General features: G+C 36.6%; 3 protein-coding genes, 1 long non-coding RNA gene and 2 other non-coding genes across 6 annotated transcripts; 4 read left to right on the top strand and 2 right to left on the bottom strand.

The window, feature by feature from the left end:
- Positions 1–168: 168 nt before the first annotated feature.
- On the bottom strand, positions 169–2,538 carry LOC135803894 (uncharacterized). The gene is made up of 3 exons (XR_010550906.1): positions 1,814–2,538; positions 926–1,689; positions 169–853 (listed from the first exon to the last, which is right to left on the bottom strand). It is a non-coding gene; the product is annotated as an uncharacterized lncRNA (long non-coding RNA).
- A 180-nt stretch (positions 2,539–2,718) lies between these two features.
- Positions 2,719–5,421, top strand: LOC135803891 (peroxisomal acyl-coenzyme A oxidase 3-like). Its single transcript, XM_065317619.1, has 6 exons — positions 2,719–3,039; positions 3,122–3,753; positions 3,813–4,095; positions 4,159–4,636; positions 4,706–4,860; positions 4,918–5,421. Exons 1-6 carry the CDS (start codon positions 2,923–2,925, stop codon positions 5,305–5,307), a joined length of 2,055 nt encoding a protein of 684 aa, XP_065173691.1. The 5' UTR covers positions 2,719–2,922; the 3' UTR covers positions 5,308–5,421.
- A 155-nt stretch (positions 5,422–5,576) lies between these two features.
- LOC135803922 (peroxisomal acyl-coenzyme A oxidase 3-like) lies at positions 5,577–8,772 on the top strand. Its single transcript, XM_065317656.1, has 7 exons — positions 5,577–6,118; positions 6,175–6,480; positions 6,545–6,867; positions 7,009–7,291; positions 7,369–7,858; positions 8,042–8,196; positions 8,263–8,772. The coding sequence occupies exons 1-7, from the start codon at positions 6,002–6,004 to the stop codon at positions 8,656–8,658; spliced, it is 2,070 nt and encodes a 689-aa protein (XP_065173728.1). The 5' UTR covers positions 5,577–6,001; the 3' UTR covers positions 8,659–8,772.
- On the top strand, positions 6,895–6,967 carry TRNAK-UUU (transfer RNA lysine (anticodon UUU)). The gene has a single exon. It is a non-coding gene; the product is annotated as a tRNA-Lys (tRNA).
- TRNAK-UUU (transfer RNA lysine (anticodon UUU)) lies at positions 7,931–8,003 on the top strand. The gene has a single exon. It is a non-coding gene; the product is annotated as a tRNA-Lys (tRNA).
- On the bottom strand, positions 8,489–10,072 carry LOC135803923 (glyoxalase domain-containing protein 4). The gene is made up of 4 exons (XM_065317657.1): positions 9,703–10,072; positions 9,390–9,646; positions 9,174–9,329; positions 8,489–9,103 (listed from the first exon to the last, which is right to left on the bottom strand). Exons 1-4 carry the CDS (start codon positions 9,846–9,848, stop codon positions 8,808–8,810), a joined length of 855 nt encoding a protein of 284 aa, XP_065173729.1. The 5' UTR covers positions 9,849–10,072; the 3' UTR covers positions 8,489–8,807.
- Between the last annotated feature and the right edge of the window lie 8,614 nt (positions 10,073–18,686).

Below are 18,686 nucleotides of genomic sequence, written 5' to 3' on the forward strand. Positions count from 1 at the left end.
ATGTTTTGTACTTTAACCACATAAAAACTTAAATAAATAAATATCTAGGAAGAAAATAAAATCAACAATTTAATAAATATCGCAGGTAATTAATTTGACACTATAATTCACGTTTAATTTCATTTATATTAAAGTAAGTTAATAATAATATTAAAAAAAAAAAAGAAATTTAAAATTCAATTTTACTTTTTATTATTTTATGAAAACAATTTACAAGAATAGAATTAACACTATTAATAATATTCCTTGGATTGCAGGTAATAATCTTGTATTTTCATTATTTTCTAACTTTTCATTAATATTCCTTATTTCAACAGTTTGACGTTGCGAGCAAGGCTTCTCATTAAACGCTTCCAAGGACTTCAATTCTTCACACGGATCAATATGATCTTCAGAATTATCATCAATATATAGATATTTTAAATGTTTCATAATATGCAGAGTGGTGTTGGGTATACTCTTCAACATGGTATTTTTTAAACTTAAAGTCTCCAATGAAATTTGCGCATCACTGATCAACTCCTCAATTGGATTATTATCCAAAATCAACGTTTCCAAACGTGGATTGTTTGCTATAAAAGACAAATCAAATCGAGTTAAATTTATTTGTGTTAGTGATAATAATCTTAGGTCGCTAAACTGATGGAAGACATTATCACAAAAGTCCTTGCAACAGCACACTCTCATCGTCTTGGTGGGATCCCGATCCAATGGCTGAAGATGTTTCGGCAGCTGTGGCTCACCTTTTCCACATACGAGCACATTAAGCAGTTCTCTGCCACCTGGCACGTCATGCATTTTTGTATCGCATCTGTGCTGCTGACTATTGACAAGCAACAGAAAGCTTAAAATGCTGAAAAATGAAAGAATTGATGATGTGGTGAAGAGAACAATTCGCATTATCGAAATTAATTCAGTTTCTTACCAATATAAGGCAAAGAGAGTTTGTACCGTCATTCCACAGGGACCACACCCATGAAAATGCCGGGATAATCGCAACAGACTGTTTACAGATTTTCTATCTGTATTTGTTTATGATAAACCGAGATTAGCGTATTTTTTATCCGGAGCACACAGCTCACAGGTTTCCATTGATGCCCAGATGAATCGTCGTCACTTCGTTGTTGTAACAATTCCTTAGGAGGTATCCTATACATTGCTCGATTGCAACGTCTACCATTAAACATCTCCAAAGAACCGAATTTTGAACACACTTCTTGGTGACTAGCATGAAAATACTCCCCAGAAATATTTAACACTTTCAAATGTTTCATAATGTCCAACGTTGCATCAGGCATCATCCGCAAACTAGTATTCCTTAGACTCAAATTCTCCAATGTAATTTGTGCATCGTTAAACAAATTATCAATTGGATTATGGTCCAAAATCAGTGTGCGCAAACGAGGGTTGTTCGCGACAAGAGAAAAATTAAAACTATTTAAATTCATTTTTGTCAGGGACAACAATCTTAAGTCGCTAAATTGATTGAATACATTATCATTAATTTCCTGACAATGGCAAACTGTCATCGTCTTGGATGGATCCTCTTCGTCGTCCATAAGATCTTTGGGCATTGCTGGTACATCATTCCCACATACTACAAATACATTGTCGAGTTCACGTCCATCAGGCACGTCGCGTATTTTTAAGTCACATTCAGCATTGATTTGCACCAAATATATGGACGCCCTGAAACACAAACGATGAGATAAAAATCATTATCAAAGTTATATCTTATTCTAATTTGATATTATTTTCATCGCAGAATACGAAATTTATTTTTAATGTAATATTTTTAATTTGTTTGTCTTACCAGTATATCCAAAAAGTAATGTAAAATATCATTTTACAAGGATTCTTATGTCGGTTTTCTTAAAACTATCACACTTTTTAGAGCTCTTTATTGAAGGTGAACCAAACTATACAGTTTACAAAATTATATTGGTGCGTTGTTTAAATTTGAAATATTATTTATTAGATTACACAGGATATTGTGAAAACATTATTGCTATGTTTATAGTTTTATTAATTCAATTAATCAATAATCTGAAGGATCGATAAAGTTAAAACATAATAACCATCTTTATTATAAAGCTAGATATAAAAAATTAAAAATTAATTCTAAAAAAATCCCAAATCTCAAAATTACAAAATATTAAATCACAATAATTCATCAACAAATCACATGGTACTCGTATTTAAAAATGCTTCCAACATTAATTTTAAATTAAACAAGAAAAAACTGTTTTCCCACTTTTTTGCCTTAAAATCACAGAAACTTGATGAATACACTCTTGATTACCACATAACTAACAAACACATCCACACAAAATTAAACTAATAATGCCTACGGACAAGGACAGTCCAATATTCCACACTGCCCATCAATGCCACACACAAAAAAAAAAACGAATTAAAAACACTAATGCGTTCAACGTTCACAAAAATACGAGTACAACGATAATGAATCTTATCGCGCACAACTTAAATTGTTATATTAGTCCCACACGCAAACACAAGCAAAAAAAGATAATAAACAGATTAAAACACAATCCAATCCAGTCTATTACAAGTAGATATGTATTAATAAAACATGCGTACGTGAGAGAACAACCAGTGGAACCGCACAGACTCATAAGCACCAATCAATACGAGTAGATCAAGTGGCACTGCTCATTGAGCAATTATTCGAGCGGACAAAGTGTAAAGTACGTCATTGTGTACGTAAGTACCGCGTAAACTTTGAAGAGAGAGTGCAAAGTGTCCGAGAGTCGGGAGCTGCGCATGGTAGGAGCATCACGATCATAAATTTAGTTTCACTCTTGCTCAGTCAGTCATCAGACACGAAACTGTGCAGAAAAGTGTAATTAAAACAAAACCAGTGGTGAAAAACAACTAAAAAACAATTAAAACTTATACAAAATGGAAGTACTTGAGGATTTACCGCATGGTCCATTGGACAGGTACAGAAATCGTGCTTCATTCGACTGGAAAAAGATGCGGCTGTTTTTAGAAAGTGAAGATCTTGTCAGGTACAAAGTAAGTAACGCCATCTATGTTTATCCTTTGTAAGTTTTTATATATTAACCTAATATAACCTTTTCTGTAAAAATTAATATAGAAAAGTTTAGTTGATGTTCTGCAAAGTGATCCACTCTATGACCCAAATAATTCCGACCGATTGTCTTTCGATGAACATCGGAGGCGGTCAATGCTCCGTATGAAAGCAATCGGTGACAGAAAAGAATTCGCGATTGAGAATTTCATCGCTAATTTTACCAACCTCGCCGGGTACTTCGAGGTGCTCTTCTCTTGGGACCCTAGTGTTGGTGTCACCAGCGGACTGAAGATGTCGCTGTTCTCTAATGTGATCAAAACACTAGGGACTGAACAACATATGCATCTTGCTGATGCTTCGGATAATAATGAGTTGTTAGGTTGTTTTACGCTGACGGAAATCGGGCATGGGTCAAATACAAAAATGATGCAGACTAAGGCAACGTATGATAAGGATTCGCAGGGTTTTGTGATTCATTCGCCGAATTTCGAAGCGGCGAAGTGTTGGAGTGGATTGTTAGGTCAGAATGCAACGCATACGGTGTTGTATGCGCAGTTGTACACGCCAGATGGCGTTTGTCATGGTTTACATCAGTTTATTATACAGATCAGGGATACCACTACACATTTACCGCTGCCAGGGGTTATTATTGCTGATATGGGTCCTAAAGGTGGTATGAATGGGATTGATAATGGGTAGGGTGTTTAAAACTTAGTAAAAATGAGGTTATGTTTGATTTTTGACGTATTTTTAGGGTTATGATGTTCAATAACTATCGTGTACCAAAATCAGCACTTCTAAATCGTAATGTTGATGTTTCACAAGATGGCGTTTACATGCCGAAGTTAAAAGACCCTAAAAAGATGTTTGGATCATCCCTGCATGCATTATCCGTGGGTAGGATCAACATAACCTGTATCTGCTCCACGTTTCTGTCAAAATGTATCAGTATTGCTGTTCGTTATGCCGCTGTACGTAAACAATTCGGTCCTGAGGGATCCAACGAAGAAATTCCCATCTTAGAATACCAACTACACGTAAATATTTATTTAAAACATAAAAAGACATAACCTACATTAACCTAAAAATAATTTTGACAGCAATATAGGTTAATCCCGTATATTGCCAACGCGTACGTAACCAAAGTCTTCTCCTACTTTATCGTCGCAGATAATGTAGAAGCAACTGTCGAGAAGTACATGAACATGGAGAAACCGGATGTCGCTGAGCGTGGAATTGAAATCCATGCGATTTCCTCAGCGTGTAAACCATTCGCTGCGTGGTTAACACAGAATGCTATTCAGGAGTGTCGTGAAGCATGTGGTGGACATGGCTACCTCAAAGCTTCCGGTTTGACGGACATGCGCGGGGATAACGACGCGAACATAACCTATGAGGGAGAAAATAATGTGTTGATTCAACAGACGAGTAATTGGTTGCTGAAATTCTGGCCCCAAGCGTTGAGGAATGAACCAATCACAGCGCCTTATAATTCCATCAACTTTTTAAGTAATGCAGTGCAATTACTCAAAGAAAAATGTGGTTTTAATACAACTGAAGAGTTTATCCAACCGGAAAGTAAGTTATTTTAATTATTTTTGAGGTTAAAATGATTTGGAGGTTAATATAACCTATTTTTGTTTATAGATGTGATCAAAATGTACCAATGGCTGATAAGTCACTTACTTAAAGTGAGTTATGAAAGACATCAACGTAATATGTCTCAAGGTCAAAGTTCATTTGATGCAAAGAATAATAATCAAGTGTTTTTCGCTAAAGATTTAAGCATGGCGTATATACAGGTTAGTAAAGTTGCCTAACACAACATAACCTTACTTATAACCTATATATTTCCACAGCACTTCTTTTTGTTGACTTTTAACAAGTTTATTCAAAATTGTGAAGACAAAAACATGAAATTGGTGTTGACACGTCTCGGGTCTCTCTTCGGGTTGTTCCATCTGGAGAAACAAGTCGGCCATCTTTACCAAGGCGGATATTTCCAAGGGGATAAACCTAGGGTGCTTCTACAGGAAGCCATTTTGAGTTTATGTGGGGTTTTGAAGGATGATGCTGTTACTTTGGTGGATGCTATCGCTCCGGATGACTTTTTGATGAATTCTGTGTTGGGGAAATCCGATGGACAGGTTTATCAACATTTACAGAGGTCTATACTAACAGGAGAAGGTAGTTTGACAAGGGTAAAGTGGTGGGATGAAGTTGTATGCAAAAAGAAGGCGAAATTATAAAATATAAAGCCAGGGAGGTGAAAAAAACGACAAAAAACTATTGTAACTTGTAAAAGACTTGAAAAAGGTTGTGGATATTTTATAAATGTTAATCAATAAAGAGTTTATATATTATTTTAAGTGTATTAAGTTACCTATTATTAAAAAATAACATAAATCTAACCAAAATAATAAAAAATTTTAAAAGCAATAAAAATTGGTGTATTTTATGTTGCCTATAATAAAAGCTCTACTTAAGCTCACTTTTTACATCTACGTTGACATAGTTAACCTCTGTAACATACTTAAGTCAGAGCTTTAAGTGACTTAAGCCTTGCGATGTAAATAAACGTTATCAATTCGAGTGGCATTTATTTTTGATGTCTAAAACCACGCGATATGATGATTACAGCAGTCAAAGTGCAAAGAATACGCAAACGAATGAATTTTTGAGTGTTTTTGTTTAATATCTTTTGTTAATTGGCTCTGACTTGCAAGTTTCGCCATAATCAAACCATTCTAGGACACTACAATGCTATAAAACACCTACTACGCATACCTATCATTCGATTCACTTGAATTAATTGCAGGCGAGTTGGTAAACTGGTCTGTGATTGAGTTCAAAAGTTCAAGAGTGGCTATTGAATTGAATTGCGGAATCATTAATGTTGTGAACATACAACTAGCAACAATTGTGAAAGTGGAGTGAAACAAAATGGAGCTGTTGAAGAGTTTTAAGCCTGGGCCTTTGGACCATTATCGAAGACTGGCTTCTTTTGATTGGAAAAAGTTGAAAGTGTTTCTCGAGACTGAAGATATCATTAGATACAAAGTAAGAATATAAATATTGATTGATCGAAAGGTTAAAAATGATTTTTTTGCTTTCAGCATGAAATTGTTCAATTTCTTAAAGCAAATCCCATTTGTTATCCATCGTATAAAGAACAAAGCTTGGATGAAACCAGACATATTGCTTTGATGAGGATGAAATGTCTTCAGACAAGTGAAATTATTAAATATGTTAATATGGTGGATAATCCATTGAAATTGTGGGCTTGTTATGAGACACTCTTTCAATGGGACTTTGGTACTACTGTTAAATACAGTCTGGATTCAGGAATGTTTCCAAATGTTGTGAGAAACTTAGGAACTGATGTCCATTATGATATTGTACAACAAATTGAAGACCGCAAGGTAAATTTAAGTCATTTTAAGTAAAAAATTACAAAAAATGATTTAATTATTAATTAATAACTAGATTGTGGGTTGTTTTGCATTGACTGAAATCGGCCATGGTTCCAACGTGAGTTCCATGCAAACCAAAGCGACTTTTGACAAAGAACGCAATGGTTTTGTCCTTCATTCGCCATCATTTGAAGCAGCAAAGTGTTGGAGTGGTGTTCTTGGTCAATGCGCAACACATGCGGTTGTTTATGCGCAGTTGTACACTGCTGATGGTAAACACCATGGTTTACAACAATTTGTTGTGCAAGTTAGAGATGCGGATACGCATCTAGCGCCACCTGGTGTTGTTGTGGCGGACATGGGTGCCAAAGTGGGGTTAAATGCAATTGACAACGGGTAAGTCACTTTTACTGAGTACCAACAGCCCGGGTAGCTCAGTCGGTAGAGCATTGGACTTTTAATCCAAGGGTCCAGGGTTCAAGTCCCTGCTCGGGCGTGTGTTTTGTTATTTGTTGTTTTAACACGTAAATATTTTAGTCTTGTTATTTTTAATAATTATTTCGTCCCGAAATCTGCGCTTTTAAATCGTAATGGAGATATAAACGAAAATGGCGAATATGTTTCCCGGTTTAAAGACAAATCCAAACAGAAAGGAGCTGCGTTATCTGCGCTATCTTCAGGGAGGATTAGCATTACCAATATGGCGGCCGTGGCTTCCGGTCAGGCTGTAATGATTGCAGTGCGTTATGCTGCTGTGCGTAAACAATTCGGTCCTGAGGGATCAAATGAAGAAGTTCCTATCTTGGAATATCAAACACATGTAAATAAACCTAACCTAACTCAACCTAACCTAATTTTCCAGCTATCTAACGTCATTTCCGTTTTTATTTTTGACAGCAACATCGTCTTCTGCCATACCTTGCAGGCGCTGTCATTTTCAAAGCATTTTCACGTTATTTGGTAACAGATAACTTCCAAAACAGCATTGATACACTCCTGGGTAACCCACGCGCAGACGCAAACGAACGCGGAATGGAAATGCACGCCATTTCATCCGCATGTAAACCAGTCGCTGGTTGGTGGGCAAAGGAAGCTATTCAGGAGTGTCGTGAAGCATGCGCAGGACATGGTTACCTCAAAGCTGCGAGATTTGGGGAATTGAGGAATGATAACGATGCGAATTGTACGTATGAAGGGGAAAATCATGTTCTTATACAACAAACAAGTAACTGGTTGTTGAAATACGCGCCTGTGGTATTACAAAATGGTGGACAACAACAACGTGTGACTACACCTTATGAATCGTTAAATTTCTTAACGAATTTCAAGGAGATTATGGGAATGAAGTGTAATGTTGAGAGTATTGCACAAATGTCAGCACCAGAACGTAAGTAACACTTTGACTTAACCTATATTAACCTAGAAATGGTAAAGTTGTTGTTTTGTTAAGAGAAACAGAGCCCGGGTAGCTCAGTCGGTAGAGCATTGGACTTTTAATCCAAGGGTCCAGGGTTCAAGTCCCTGCTCGGGCGAATCTTTTTAATTTTTAATATTTTGTTTATTTTTACAGAAATTTTACATATGTATCAATGGCTTGTCTGTTACCTACTGAAAATTAGCCATGAGAAACACGAACGTAACCTACAATGTGGTAAAGATGCTTTTTGGGCGAAGAACGACAATCAAGTGTATTACAATCGTACATTAGCGGTTGCCTATATACAGGTAACCTCAAAATTTGTACAATTTTTAATTTTAATCTTAAATACTAACATTTTTTAATGTTTTTAGCACTTTATCCTGTACCGTTTCCTAACCTTCATCAACGAATGTGAAGAACCTTCCCTCCGCGTTGTTCTAACCAAGATTTTCAGCCTCTACGCTTTGTTTAACCTTGAAAGACATTCCTCTTTCTTATACCAAGGCGGATATTTCCACGGAGAGAAACATAACCAACTTTTACAAGATTCCATCTTATTATTATGCAAAGAACTAAAAGATGACGCTGTAGCAGTGGTAGACGCCATTGCTCCCGATGATTTCATCCTAAATTCTATTTTGGGCAACTCTGATGGTCAAGTATACGAACACTTGAAAAACTCCATCTTTCAAGGTGAAGGAAACCTGACTCGACCAAAATGGTGGCATGATATCATCCACAATAAACACAACACATCAAAATTATAAAAAATAAGAGATTTTTAGGTTAATGTACAAAATATGCGATTTTTTAACGTTTTTATCAATCAATTGTTATTATCTTTATATTATACATTTATAAACGTGTTCCCGGGACCATAACTAAGTGTAATTAACATTTTTATGATTTAAATTAATTACTGACGATCTCTAAGATCTTTTTTCATGTATCTATCGAGGAGTTTCTCACCTTCGGGATCAAAAACGGACAGTTTCCTGTAATTTTCATCGTCGACAAAGCAGATTTCATGACCGTCGGGATCAGCAAGGATTACCACACGAACTGTGGCTTTTCCAGGAGTGTCTAAGGAAATCAAAGAATTTAAAACAGTTTCATTAGCGGCTTTGACACGAGCATCAACGTCTTCTTGTTGGTTGAAAGGAATGGTGAAAGCTATACGCCCGTAAGCTTGAGCACGGTTTAAGGGCTCATCTGGAGAAGAAAAGAAGAAAAAACATTGTTAGGTGATAGGTAAAAAGGTAAAAAATGTTTTTTTAGTTACCTATAAGTTGTAATTCCAATTTTGCTTGCTCTGGAGCAAATCCCACAGTGACCTTGTTTTTCTCCTGATGATAAATGTCCAAACCAAGTAACTTATGCCAATAGGCAATGGATCTTTCAAGATTTGTACTGGCAAGTGTCACTTTTTGAACAGGATCTTAAAACAACATCAAAAAATCGTTTTTTGACATTTTCCCTCCAAAAATCAAGCAAATACCTTGATCAGTTGGTTGTGGTTCATCCAAAATAAAAAACCTATACCCATCTGGTGCTTTCAACACATTCCCTTCATGAATAGGATAATCATGTTGCTTTGCTCTCTCCAAAGCCTCTCTACTCTTGATTGTAATCCCAATAAAGTCATTGCCAAGGTCATACTGCTTCACAGGATAATTGTAGGTCAACTCAACAACAAAATGAGTATCTTCCGAGCCATAACCAACCATAGTCTTACTCCAGCGGTTAGCATACGGTCTAATAATAAATAAAATCAAAACAACCAAAATCAACAATGTGTGTTGATTTCTTACCCATTGCAAGTCGCCTCACAACCATCAGCGAATTCTTCATGACGCAAAACTTTCATGCCGAGAATATCGCGGTAAAAGTGGCTTGTGGCATTGCGATCGCCAATTTTAAAGACGTAATGAAGAGCACGACCGGCTAATTTCGACATTTTGAGAGTTATTTAATTGTTTATAGTGTATTTTGTGTTATAGAGCAAAATCGTGACTGAACTGAAGTGGAACGGAGTGAAATGTGGAAATAAATCGTTAAAATCACTCCGAGAACGAGTGTTCAGGTGTAATAATGTGTGACCTTGTTAAATAAGGAGGATTTGTGTTTATTGTGGGCAATAATCGACAGACACGGTGATAAATTATTTATTATCGTGTGAAAACAGCTGTTTTCTATATTGTTGCATAGTTGATTCAATAATTCGACTTAAGATGGCGCTGCAATATTCAATATAAGTTAAATTTGTTATCTTTTTGCAGTGGGAAAGTTTCTGCTACTCGCTGGAACTCTCCCCGTGGCTATAAGATAGGATAGTTAAAACGTAAATCTGAGAGATGAAATTTTCATTCTTAAGAAAAAAATTGCCAAGGGGGGGTGCTTGATACTTTTTTTCGACGATTTTTGAAAATTCATATCTCTTAAACTAAACGCGATAGCAACCTACAAATAGCTGATTATGAAAGATTGGAAAATTCTCTATCAGATAAAGATATAAAATAATTATATTTCCAACAGTAAAAGGCCTAAAAACGCGACTAAAAGTGCTAAAAAGTGAAATTTTGCAATTTTTGATGATTTTCTTCAATCGCGAATATCTCGAAAACTAAAAGAGATAATTAAGATCTGATCGCAGCATCTTAATCTACGGACCATTTTCTATAAGATAGGATCACTCCTAGAACGAGTGCTCAGGTGTAATTGTGTGTGACCTTGTTAAATAAGGAGGATTTGTGTTTATTGTAGACAATAACCGACAGAAACGGTGATAAATTATTTATTATCGTGTGAAAACAGCTGTTTTCTATATTGTTGTATAGTTAATTTAATAATTCGACTAAAGATGGCGCTGCAATATCCGATATAAGTTAAATTTGTTATCTTTTTGCAATGGAAAAGTTTCCGCTACTCGCTGGAACTCTCCCGGCGCCAGATTAACTTTTAACTTATAGAATTAAATTTTTTGCAGGATATTACTAAAGTAATAGAGTAATAAGTAATTACTAAGATGCTCCCAAGGTTCTGGCGAATCCTGTGAGGATGTTAGCTGTTGCAGATTGTGCAAATTGCACCCGACGCATGGGTGTAATACTGCAGCAGGAAAACCTGCTGTTACCGGTGCTGTGATAATGAAACTTGTCGGTTGGGCGCAGCGCGCAACGACTAATTACGGCTTATTGCAGCGCATCTAACCGTATTAGGTGCAGCGGGGATGGGGCCGTGCACGTGCTGTGCACCCTCAACGAAAATTAAACGTTCGTCGAGTCGTTGAGTGTGTGATTACAACGATCGCATCATCGGAATCGGTGAGAATTACGTTTTAATGATGAAATGATGAAATCGAAGTTTTAGCTTTGATTTTGAAGTCAGCGTCGCGGATAATTAGCAATAAATTATTAATTGTTTATTGTAGCGTGATGAAAATTTGTTTTTTTGTTCTATGATTAATGTGTTACAAATTTTATTCAATCGCGAATATCTCGTAAACTAAAAGAGATAATTAAGATCTGATCGCAGCATCTTAATCTACGGACTATTCTCTATAAGATAGGCTAGTTAAAACGGAAATCTGAGAGATGAAATTTTCATTCTTAAGAAAAAAATTGCAAAGGGGGGGTGCTTGATACTTTTTTTCGACGATTTTTGAAAATTCATAACTCTTAAACTAAAAGCGTTAGCAACCAACGAATTGCTGATTATGAAAGAATGGAAAATTCTCTATCAGATAAAAATATAAAATAATTATATTTCCTACCGTAAAAGGCCTAAAAACGCGATTGAAAGTGCTAAAAAGTGACATTTTGCAATTTTTGACGATTTTTTTCAATCGCGAATATCTCGTAAACTAAAAGAGATAATTAAGTTCTGATCGCAGCGTTTTAATCTACGAATTATTCTCTATAAGATAGGCTAGTTAAAACGGAAATCTGAGAGATGAAATTTTCATTCTTAAGAAAAAAATTGCAAAGGGGGGGTGCTTGATACTTTTTTTCGACGATTTTCGATAATTAATATCCCTTAAACTAAAAGCGTTAGCAACCAACGAATTGCTGATTATGAAAGATTGGAAAATTCCTATCAGATAAAAATATAAAATAATTATATTTCCTACCGTAAAAGGCCTAAAAACACGACTGAAAGTGCTAAAAGTGACATTTTGCAATTTTTGCTCATTTTATTCAATCGCGAATATCTCGTAAACTAAAAGAGATAATTAAGATCTAATCGCAGCGTTTTAATCTACGAATTATTCTCTATAAGATAGGCTAGTTAAAACGGAAATCTGAGAAATGAAATTTTCATTCTTAAGAAAAAAATTGCCAAGGGGGGGTGCTTGATACTTTTTTTCGACGATTTTTGAAAATTCATATCTCTTAAACTAAACGCGATAGCAACCTACGAATTGCTGATTATAAAATATTAGAAAATTCTCTATCAGATAAAAATATAAAATAATTAAATTTAATGGGGTAAACGGTTTAAAAGCACGACTGAAAATGCTAAAATTGATATTTTAATTTTTCGAGTAATTAAATAAATCTTAAACTATTACCGCGGTTTTTGATGCAATTTTATTAAAACTTGGATTTGGCGGTAGATTTCTTTTTAATCTGGTATAGCAAAGTATATTCTTATTAATTCTTATGGGTAGTTTGAAAAATTTCTCATTTTATTGATTTTTTGTAAAAACAAAAGCACGATGTTCTCCTGCTTCACCTATTCAGCATCAGAGTCGCGTTCGCATTCGACTGCCATTCCTGGTATCTTAGAAGCAATCGATGCTTAGAAACGAAACGCAACGAAAGAACTGGAAAAAACGCCAAGTTTCGTACGTGATCTGCCTGAAGAATGGCTACTCGTCGATGCCCTCTTGCGCGACTCTTGCGAATAATATTCCGTGTAGGCAAACGGATAAAATAAAATAAGCGGGCTAGAAAAAAGGCTGCCGCACGAAAAAAACGACGCGCAAAAAATGATTGCCGTATTATTGATTCGATAGATTTCTATTTAAGCAGGGCGTATCTAATATTTCGGCTAAATAAAAAATGAAAACACGATTTGCACAGTCATAACTTATACAGCCGTACACGTTAAATTGCAATTAATGTGACGTGTTACACAAAAAACACAGAAATTTATTTTTTTAATTCTAAAATATGCGCGTTAATGCGAAATATTCATCCCTGGGTGTAACATTTTTATTAAATTCAGTAGTTTCCAGCGCGCTGGGGGAAATTACGGCACGTGCTAATAAAAAGACCACTGCCACCCCCTAAACTCGTTTAAATTTATTAGCGCAAAGTCATTTTTAGTAGAAAATTTTATTAAACTCGGTTTTTATTTCGTCTAAAGTCTCAAATCATGGCAGTTTTACTTTTATGTCGATCGTGATGATTCACCACCGCTCCCCGCCCCTTTGGCCAACACTCGTATGTTAAGCGCGTATTTATTTCGTCCCTGCAACCGAAATAAGCGCTACTATTTCGACGTTATGCCCGTTGGGCGGAAAGCGACGAACCCGGCTGGCGGTTAACTAACGCGGCCCATAAATGTCACGAATTAGAAATATATTGAAGCGAGGGGTGAAGCGCTAACCTAACGTTGGCGTTTCAACTGCGAGCCTTGGCAAAGGATGAGTACTGCCCCGAAATTCGCCATCGATGCGAAAAGCAGCTAACTAATATCATTAACTGAACACGAAGTGCCTGGAAAAAAAAGGAACTCAGGGCGTTTAACCATACGCGCTTGATTAAATGAAATAATAGAACGTTTGGGCGCCGGGGGTGGATTTTTATATTATAGACATTATGGCGATATTTTACGGTCGGAAATATAAACGCGGCGACTTCATCAACCAACGCAGGCAGAGGGGATTTATGTTATAACTTTTTTTTTATTTTTGCGCATTTTTACGAGTACGTTCTTAGAAATTTAATTAAGTCTATATTTTAAAAGTTGGTGAGAAATATTCTTTAAATATTTGCATAAAAACTTATGATTTAATGAAAGTTAAATTGTGGACGTGTGGAAAAGGCGTCGAGAACAATGGATGTTTAATTTTGAAATTTTGAATTATTACCACCGATGTGATTCGTCCAGTCAAAGTCAAATTTGTCCTGGACGGGCGCTGAGTGCAGTGAGTTCGACGCGCGTCCGCGTTTTAATTCATTGCTTATTGCAGAATTGCACCGGCGCGAATCACGTGTGTAAATCCACTTTGCAGCGTTTACACGCCGAGCACGCGGCGCGATATTAAATGTGTGCGCGCGTTTACGATGAATTAAAAGCGCGCATTCAACGCGGAATGCGAATCGACAATGCCGCGGCACAATGCGCAATTCACCTCCGTGCACCACTACGCTTATTTCGCCTTCGTGGCAGCGCACAATAAAGCGGCAAGACTCCTCGCATGAGCCGCGCGTCGTATTTATACTTTCATCGGGGCGCGAGTTTGATTAGTGCCAGTTCTTCGGCTGGCGAACGCGGCGAGCCATTATTAAACCTTCGGCGATTGATCTGCGTTCTCACGATTCCTCACAGGCGACCGACCTAATGGAGTTCAAAGAAAAAATCAAAATCAAGTTGGCGTATGTATGAGGGCGACGATAAGTGCATTTGTTATAGTTTTTGTTTAATTACACGAAAACTATTCATGGAAATATTTTGATTCTTTCAGATACTTGTTTTGAATTAAATTCTGAATTAAACTGTAGAAAATATCCTTGATTGCATTATACAACCAAAGGTTATAAATAATTAAAGTTTAGGTTTTATAAAAATTTGAACATTTTGCTGTAACTTTTGATTAGAAATAATAATAACAATTATTATTTCAGATTTAATAACTAATTTAATGCCAAAAAGATTTCCACAGAAATTAGTCTTTTAAATTAATTAGTTCCTGAATAATTAATTATTATTTTAGCATAATTAATTTTAATAATAGAAACTAAAATTAATTTCGGTAAAAACCAAAGTAATAATAATTAAAGGGCACGTAATAAACCTGCTGGCTTTTGTGCACCACCTCTTGGTAATAAAATAATCATAAAATCTACAAATTCACAGGCGCACTTGCACTACGAGTAGCAATAATAATAATAACCCTATTTAAAACTTTTGTACCTTTGAAGCTGAAATTTTACGAGTAAGTATTTTCATCGTGTTTGTTTTATTTGACTTTTCTGAAATTACAAATTGCATTTCGTGCATGAAAACGATGGATGAAAATATCATCATTAAGTCACGAATGTCTGCACTACATTTATTCGTCATATATTAAATCGGCAGGATCAGAAAGCAAATGCGAATTGCGCGTGACTAAAACACATTCACAATAAATATTTAATATAAACATTTAAATTGTTTGACTGTGTTGTTACAGCAACGCAATATGTGCATTAACACTGCATAGCTATTACCGTGCTTGGATTCTCAAGACCCAATCACTTATTCACCACAATACCTATAGTGGCACATAAAGGGGTGGCTTTATTGCAACCTATTTACACTTACTCTCTCCTCATTCGGCACTTTTCGCGTTGCAGGTATCGCAATCTGCGCTAAGTAGCCGGCGCGTACAATGGCGGCGCCGCATGCTGGAAAACGTTGAGTTTTCCGCGCTCGCGCACTCATTGTGCTTGTTCACCCGGTCGTGTGCGTGCGTCGCCATTTAGGAATCAAACAAACACTCTCCGCCAGCAGGATCTTGTGTTCGGTCGGGGTGGATTACAATGAAAAGGGTGAAATTCGTGCGCTCGGGGTTTTTATTAGCGACATAAAAACGTTCCGATAACTATACTCGCATTCTAGTTTACGACGACGCCAGCGTGGAGTTTGTGCTGTTTCATACGGGGCGATAGTGGTAAGGGATATAAAAAAAGGAACGGATGTTGGCTGCAAGTAGCGGAAAATGAGTCGTTCCCAAGTTGCGGCGATAAAAACGAAGCGCGAAACGTTGTTTGCCCGAGCTAATTCCTCCAGAGTATAAGAGAATATTGCAGAGATGTATAATCCCGATAAGGATAACATAGATGTAGAAAATTATTTATTTTATGAACTAGAATAATTAAAATTTTAATTAGTATACGCACCAAAGTGCACATTGTACGGACTATGTTTTGCGCTCACGTATTTAGAATTTATACTAATATTTTAAATGCGAAAGTATATTTGTTTCTATTTCACGCCTAAACCACTGATTCAATTTTGATGAATTTTGGTGTACAGATAAATTGAATATGGGAAATGAACATAGGCTACTTTTTGTTACAAAAATATATTACAGAGGTCGTAAAATAGGGGTTGAAAAAAATTTCGATCTTCTAATACTTATTTTCGCGTTTTTTTAATTAGAAAATTATTTCACAATTGCAAGTAAGTTATAAGTTTAAGCGGTTTGAATATGCGCAAAATTAAATAGCTTATTTTCCTTCCTGTTCATTATCGGACACTTAACGCAATGCGCTATTATCGCGTTGTGTACGAAAACGGAGGCTCGAAGGCTCTTATAAAGCAATATCCGTAATGCCATTAGCTATAACAAGTGCCGCGGCTTTCTCACCATGCCGGCAATGATGTGGTATCAGCTAAAGACAGTGTATATGCAAAGTTCGCAAAACGGACATTAGCATCAGCTTAAACGTATGATAATGGTGGCGCCGTTATGTTGTGTTAGATATTAGCTCCGAGGTTCGACGCCGATGCAATGGAGCGCAGCAGCGTAAACCCAGTCGCGAATAAATATCGCCGAGTTAATGATTACATTATTAGCCGGCTAAATTACACTCGCAGCCATTCGCACGCATAACTGACGGGATGGTTTACGAGTTTCAAATTTTGCGCTATATAAGTGCCTACGAATACAATTAACCTCTATGGAAGGGGATTTGTGAGGTTAGGTTTACCGTGTATGCAAGTAATACGCATGCGCACGCTAGCATATTACACAACAGTATATTGCATGTTTATTAGATTCTTTTTCTTGTTTTCTGCATACGCACAAAAGAATAATTGAAATTCAGTGAGTCCTCAGAATGTGGGTACATAGACGTCCGTTCACTTTTACGAGCAATAAACATTGATTGATTACTTTATACGCATCGCCGTCGTGTGCGCGCCGTGGCAAATTTGCCTACTGGAAAATCTATTAGCTTCTTCGTGGAATCGTCCGTTCTCTCAACAAAGAACAATTCACAAAAGCATGCGTCCGACAAGCTTTTCGCTGGAAATAACACGCGTCGGATGTCAAATATCGGTACGTGTTTTAAAACTGCACGGGTACATTTTAATAACTGAAATACTTGAGGGAGCGAGGAATTTTTGCGAATTTTTTATCGTTTTATCAATTTCAATATTCGTTGTAGCCTTCTTGAGACCTATCAGTCAATATCAGCGAATATATATAGAATTTTTTTGCCCTTTTAAGGCTTGCTACTCTTTTGCCCTTTCAACCTTCTTCTTCCTATATTCTTTGCGATACATTTTCGTGGAGCCGAGCGCAGTTTTTCATGATGCGCGTTATAAAAAGACGCGCGTCTGTTGTCTGCTTCACTTCAGCCTGACAGCAATCGGACGAGGAATACGACATGAATATCATTCAGGAGGAGAACACAACTTGAGTGTTCGAGTCGAGTACGTGCCGTTTGTACGTGAGCTGTATTTAATAAGATATCCCACACTAATGACATTGCCGGATCGCATGCGCTGATAAATGCACTTATTTTATGTCTTTTGATAAATATTGAATTTCGAGACGTTTTCGAGGTTGAAGAATGCCGTTTATTTTCCCGTTTTCTACGTTAATTAACATTTTTTCGCTGTTTTCTGGCTTAATTTAAGTGATTTAGTATTTTTTTCGTTAATTTATGTTAAATTTTCCGTCTAAATACGATCCATGTCGTAATGAGAGACGTCATTGAACTTGTGATTACCCTTAGAGTTTCATCATGATTCGTGAGGGTTTGAAGCATTAACTTGTTTCAAGAGGGCGTCAAATCCTGACGGAATGTAAGTCTAAGCGCCTGAGCCAGATGAATTAAACCTACGCACTAATTATTTCTCCTACCCTAGAGTTTGGTAATTTTGTAATTAACTTTTACTCTTTTTCCGGATGATAAATTTGTTGTGATTTCTTCTACTGCGAGCGCATGTTGTATTAATTCGATTAATTCGAAATTACTGTTTCGCACAATTTCTAAGTTGGAGGACATTTGCCGCTGCTGTGCGGCTGGCAATATTCCGACGTAGAGTTTTACGCGTAACGCTTTTATCGCTCACTTCTCCTCTTTATTGGTAATAAGTGCCAGAGAGTTTCCGAAATTTACGTCGTGTTTTCACACGCCCTGCTTTCGCAATATTGAACAGCGCGAGGGCGTTTTAGCCGGCGCTGAAGGAAGACAGGAAGACACGCATACCTAGTCTCGGATTTGCGCTAAGCAATGCGTGGTAATACGTTTTTGCCCGAGATAGAAATGTTACTGTTGTGAATCCCTTTATAGTTCCACCAGACTTTTACTTCTTCACAGCGCGAACACCTCGAGCGCAGGGTGAAGAAAAGTTATGGTGATAACACGTTTAAGAAAACACGTTGCTCTGCTTTTTGTAGAACCTTTGGGCCCAATCTGTAAGTGTAACTGTAAGTTAAAAGATTTTTTTTCTTCGCCTCGCAATATAAACAAGAAGTGTGTTTGGCGAAGTAACGAAATAAAAGAAATGCTTTTGACTTTCGTCTTTGACCCTTAGAGATCTTTAGAATATTTCGGTTTGTTGAAAATGT

This window comes from Atheta coriaria, unplaced genomic scaffold (genome assembly GCF_025399875.1).
Source record: "Atheta coriaria isolate IRGN ID8LTWV9N9 unplaced genomic scaffold, Caltech_Dcor_3.1 hic_scaffold_3_pilon, whole genome shotgun sequence".
NCBI classification, from domain to species: Eukaryota; Metazoa; Arthropoda; class Insecta; order Coleoptera; family Staphylinidae; genus Dalotia; species Dalotia coriaria.

What these genes read in the sequence shown, in the direction of transcription:
- LOC135803891 (XM_065317619.1), top strand. Translation starts at nt 2,923, where the DNA reads ATGGAAGTACTTGAGGATTTACCGCATGGTCCATTGGACAGGTACAGA. An exon ending in ATGAATGGGATTGATAATGG is followed by an intron (nt 3,754 to 3,812) that starts GTAGGGTGTTTA and finishes ACGTATTTTTAG; the next exon opens with GGTTATGATGTTCAATAACT. An exon ending in TCTTAGAATACCAACTACAC is followed by an intron (nt 4,096 to 4,158) that starts GTAAATATTTAT and finishes TAATTTTGACAG; the next exon opens with CAATATAGGTTAATCCCGTA.
- LOC135803923 (XM_065317657.1), bottom strand. Translation starts at nt 9,848, where the DNA reads ATGTCGAAATTAGCCGGTCGTGCTCTTCATTACGTCTTTAAAATTGGC. An exon ending in TGTGAGGCGACTTGCAATGG is followed by an intron (nt 9,647 to 9,702) that starts GTAAGAAATCAA and finishes ATTTATTATTAG; the next exon opens with ACCGTATGCTAACCGCTGGA. An exon ending in ACCACAACCAACTGATCAAG is followed by an intron (nt 9,330 to 9,389) that starts GTATTTGCTTGA and finishes TGTTGTTTTAAG; the next exon opens with ATCCTGTTCAAAAAGTGACA.
- LOC135803922 (XM_065317656.1), top strand. Translation starts at nt 6,002, where the DNA reads ATGGAGCTGTTGAAGAGTTTTAAGCCTGGGCCTTTGGACCATTATCGA. An exon ending in TTAAATGCAATTGACAACGG is followed by an intron (nt 6,868 to 7,008) that starts GTAAGTCACTTT and finishes TAAATATTTTAG; the next exon opens with TCTTGTTATTTTTAATAATT. An exon ending in ACAAATGTCAGCACCAGAAC is followed by an intron (nt 7,859 to 8,041) that starts GTAAGTAACACT and finishes TTATTTTTACAG; the next exon opens with AAATTTTACATATGTATCAA.